Raw genomic sequence first — 4,929 nt, 5'->3', positions numbered from 1 at the left:
TTGATTTTCTAAATAGATAAGATTTAGTACTTTATCTTTATTTCTCTTAAAATTCTATGGAAATGGACATATCTCCTAATTATTTATTACGAGATATCTTAAAAAATCACTTTCTCTCCGTACATGAAGAGATGCAATCTAACAAAAAGATGCATATAATCTGATGGTAACTCCAAGGATAGATTATATAAAGGAATGTATCTAATGAAAGAATGCCTAAGCATCTAATCATATTTATCCTTGAATGGAATCCAATACAAATCAAACTTTGTAACATCGTCATCATCATCCCAAGGAGGCAGGCAACTTAGTAACATATCCAAATGACAAGGGTATTTAGCCATCACCACTGTCCCCAAAACTCGCCATGTTTCCCCACGGCACTCTGCCGGTCTCCTGCCTCCCCTGAGCCCCACTCTTTCTTCTTGACTTGACTCGCACGCCATTGCAATTATATCTCTGCTCTCCTTTCCTCCTCCCTCTCTCTATATCTTCTTGATCTCCTCTTAACCGCATCCAAGCTCGGCCATGGGCGTTCTGCGCCACACGAGTCACTGTCTGTCCGTCGCATTCGCGCTCTTCTTCGTCGCCACAGCTCTCGGTAAGTTAACAAGCTTCTAACAACGGCTAACACGTCCCAAATTACTTCCCTGCTTATTTTCCGGAGTTCTTAATGCCTTAAAAATCCCTCCTTTCTTTCCCAATCCTTGCTTCACTCTCCTGTTTCTTGCTCTGTTTCGATTTGAGAAAGAGAAAAATGTTTTTTTTTTTTTTTTGGGTTCCCCTCTTTGGAAGAACCATCAATGCCCAATAACCAGATGCCTTCCTTTTCCTTTATGTTTGATACTGGCCAAAGGGTGAAACAGATCAGTGAAACTCCCTAAAAAGGCAACTTTCTGAGTTATTGTTTCTATGTCCGAATCTATTAGTACTTCCACTTATCATAGTTTCTTAAACCCACCAAAACCCTGCTATCAAAATCCCATTTTATTTGCTATTGTATATTAATGGCCAAAAAGTAAATGTGATGACCAAAACTCAGTTAAATATAGATCTCTTTCTCCTGGGTTCGGTAATAATTCCTTGAACCCCTCCAATGCCCTGTTATGAAATCCCCATTGTTAAGACACTTTAAAAATGGCTGGCTCTTGTTATCACCATCATTGCGCTCCGAAAAAGAGCAAAAGACAACACAAAAGCTCACATAAAAAGGTAACTTTTTTCCTTGAAATGGGCTTTTGATTCTTAGAAAAAAAAAAAAAACATATTTTCTCGTTTCTCAGTGCCCCAGATGCTATTTTTATCAAGTAATAGTGATGATTCCATACGTCCATCCAAAAACCTGCTATCAAAATCCCAACTTTATCATAGTTTCGCAACTATTGGAGGTCATTTATGAGTAACTTCTATGCAGGGAGCAGCAGATTGGTGGTGGAAGTGGTTCCGGAGGGGGAGGAGGCGAGAACAAGGCATCATTTGGAGCAGTGGGAGCAGGCGGCGGCGGCGGCGGCTGCGGCGTTGGCGCGGCTGCGGGGGGTGGGGCCGGGGTCGTCACCGCCGACGTGCCGTGGACGGTGCGGGCGGTGCTTCCCGTGCCGGCCGGTGCACGTGGCGATCCAGCCGGGGCGGAGCATGCCCACGGAGTACTACCCGGAGGCCTGGCGATGCAAGTGTGGGCATAACCTCTTCATGCCCTGACTCTCTCTCCACTTTTTAGTATTATTAGTACTTGCCATTCTTATGAAACCCCCTTACTTCCGTTGATCCTTTCGTTAGAAGCAATGTACGTATTTTCCTTGCTTGTCTAGCTTTTAGATGGTGCACCCTTTAAGGTTGGGAAACTTGGAATGGAGATGGTATTTTGCGGTTGCCTCTACTTTTTTTGTTCTCCCGAGGGACAAGATGGGTGGAAATCATGTGATTATTTTATTTATTTCTTGTAGTACATCTCAAGAAGTTCTGATTCATATTTCAAGGTAATATCTTATCCTTGGATATTCTAAATTAGGATCCTTATCCTCCCACCCTATCCTGGCTGCTTTTATTTGCCATCAAATTTGACCTCTGCTGCCCTAGCCCTTCAACATCTGCACCCTAATTAACCAATCTCTGCTAATGCTCCTACCTCCCCATGCACCAAGATTCTAACGTCAGCTCTGCTTGCACCACCCTTGACCTTGCCCTCTTCATCCTTGGCGACTCCCTCCATGGCGTCATCTCCACTGATATTACTCTTTAACCGATTGCTGGCCTCACGATCCATGCATATCTATTGCCTATGAGTTTGTCGCTTACAGACATGCTTGTTGGCTAGATCTATGGTATCACCATTTGCTTTCCACTGGTGAATGCTTTGGCCAAGACTCTCGACCCCGCCCTCACCACCTAGGCCACCAGTCCCTAGCTTCACTACCTTTGTTGGCCAGGTCTGGGTTAACTTGCAAATAAAAGAAAGGGAAGTTTAAAACCTAATATTGATAAAATATTCGGATGACATGAAAGAAAAATCTAAAAAATATTTAAATTCAACTTTTATAGAAAAGGTAAAATAATATTGTATTTTTAAAATAAAAATTGGAAGTGAAAAAGTCATGCCACCTATCTAAACTATTTTATCAAATAAGTCGAGCATAATTATTGGAGGAAATCAAATTTCTCTATTAAATTTTCTTTATGTGGCACCTGGCTAATCACTGGGGATGGATCGCTCTAATGCAGATATTTTTTAAAGATGATAATATATCGAAAAAAATCGTTGAGGCTCTATTTCCTGAGAGGCGTGATCTCCAAGGCCTCTCCGATAGTGACACTTGGCGTGCAATCGGAGGCAGCAGAAGGACATCCCCTCGTCTACCCCCTCTATAAATAGAGGGATCTTGCCGTTAGGGACAGGGTCCGCCCAGTCCACCTTCCATAATACTATCATGACGTTGTTCCGTCAGTCACCTACGCACCATCCGTAGCTATCGCAAAGTAATTATTTTTCTCATATTATGTTAACTTTCTATTAAAATGATTTAGGATGTATTAGAAACCTAACACAATAATAGATGGAACAGAAGTGGTTTGGAGCTCAGGATCTAAATATATAGTCTTCGGTGAACATTTTTCTAAATAGTTTTGGATATCCCGAGTTAGGTTTGATCATGTCCAAGCTTAAAAAAATACCACCAAGTCAAGCTCAAGCTGCAAAAGGAGGACCCGAAGTAATGAAAGGCCATGCTACTAGGCTTGAGCCAATATATTTGGTATCATTATTTGGATGTGATTAAACATGGACTATGGTTTGACTTGGGGTCTAGCTCCTCCCAAACTTTTAATCTAGGCACAAGACTTATTTGAGCTTTGACCATCTTTATCACAGGTATTTAGCTTTGACAATCTTTTATCTAAGGTTTTACGTCCTGGTGGGATAGGAGGTGTCTCGGCCGTTCCGTTCTATTTCTGTGAGAAAATAGAATCGAGATGGGATCGGAATTCCAAAATCTATCCATGCAAATCCATGGAGATACGAAGAAAGAGAAAAGAAAGAAAGGAAGGTAAAGAATGAAAAAAGTGAAAGAAAAGAAGAAGAAGAAAAATGAAAAAGAAAAATAAAGTAAAGAAAGAAGAAAAGAAAAGAAGTATAAAATAAGAAAAAAAGAAATGAAGGGATAAGATAATAAAATAAAAAAAAAGAAAGAGAAATAAAAGAAAAAGAAAGAAAAAAAGGAAGAAAATAAAGAAGAAGAAATAAAAAAGGAGAGAAAAAAAGATATCTACCGAGATGTATGATCAGGATAGTTGTTGAGACGGAACGAGACGGTGAGGTATTTCATTCCATAGAGATATCGAGATGCCTCCATCTCACAAGATTTAAAATCTTACTTTTATCATAAATATCATTTTTTTTAGGCCTCTTGTCGTTGAATGTAACCATGACTATCTTATCTTTGGATACTCTAAATCAGTGTCTTGATTCTCCCACCCCAGCTTCTTTTATTTGCCATCAAATTTGACCATAGCTTCACCTAGCCGTTCAACATTTGAACCTTAATTAACCAATCTCTGCTATTGCTCCTGCCTCCCCACCCAAATGCTCCCTCCCCTCCATCACTCTCCAACGCCAACTCTACTTGCACCCCCCTTGGCCTCGCCCTCTTCATCCTTGGTGACTCCATCCATGGCGTCATCTCCATTGATGTTAGCTCTTTAATGGATTGCTGGCCTCACGATTCTTGCATGTCTATTGCCCATGAGTTTGTCGCTTGTACACATGCTTGTTGGTTAGATTTATTGTGTTGTCAATTACCTCCTATTGTAGTATAGAAGGAAGGGCATCATTACTTCTATATTAGTTGTAAGTTAAAAGAGACTCTGACTTATATAAAAAAAGACCATCTTTTTCATGTGAGGCACCTTTTGAAGGATAAAATCGTAAGACCCATAGGCCAGAGTAGATAATATCTCACGTGCTGAGCTATGAGCTTTTGACAACAGTGGCATGCCAGAAATGGGACCATCCTTCCAACTGTGGAGCTCCTTCTGTCCGTATACCAATTTGTGGTAAAAATAAGGAGGGCATCTTCTGTCCGTACATAAACTCCCTATTGACTGGAGGATTATGGTGTGGGACTTTGGCTTATATAAAAGAGGATCATCTTTCTCACATGATGTGCCATTTGAATAGTAAAGCCATGAGGTCCATGGACCAGAGCGGATAATACCTTACGTCACTACAAGAAATTTCACTATTAGCAATGGCTAATTGCTGTCGCTAATAGTGATTTTGCCATCAATAATAGTATTAGCGATGGAACACCACTACAAGAATATTGAGTATTAGCGACGATAAATTTGCCATCGCTAATAAACCTTTTTACCGATGGCAAATAGCGATAAAAAAATCTGTTGTCGTAAAAATTAAAAAATTATTACCGACGAAAGATT

General features: G+C 40.4%; 1 protein-coding gene across 1 annotated transcript; it reads left to right on the top strand.

The window, feature by feature from the left end:
• The first annotated feature begins 381 nt into the window (after window positions 1–381).
• On the top strand, window positions 382–1,876 carry LOC140856043 (EPIDERMAL PATTERNING FACTOR-like protein 5). The gene is made up of 2 exons (XM_073253223.1): window positions 382–601; window positions 1,415–1,876. Exons 1-2 carry the CDS (start codon window positions 529–531, stop codon window positions 1,696–1,698), a joined length of 357 nt encoding a protein of 118 aa, XP_073109324.1. The 5' UTR covers window positions 382–528; the 3' UTR covers window positions 1,699–1,876.
• The last annotated feature ends 3,053 nt before the right edge of the window (window positions 1,877–4,929 follow it).

This window comes from Elaeis guineensis, chromosome 3, assembly GCF_000442705.2.
Source record: "Elaeis guineensis isolate ETL-2024a chromosome 3, EG11, whole genome shotgun sequence".
In the NCBI taxonomy this organism is placed as follows: domain Eukaryota; kingdom Viridiplantae; phylum Streptophyta; class Magnoliopsida; order Arecales; family Arecaceae; genus Elaeis; species Elaeis guineensis.
This window is presented reverse-complemented; position numbering and strand designations above follow the sequence as displayed.

What these genes read in the sequence shown, in the direction of transcription:
- LOC140856043 (XM_073253223.1), top strand. Translation starts at nt 529, where the DNA reads ATGGGCGTTCTGCGCCACACGAGTCACTGTCTGTCCGTCGCATTCGCG. An exon ending in CTTCGTCGCCACAGCTCTCG is followed by an intron (nt 602 to 1,414) that starts GTAAGTTAACAA and finishes ACTTCTATGCAG; the next exon opens with GGAGCAGCAGATTGGTGGTG.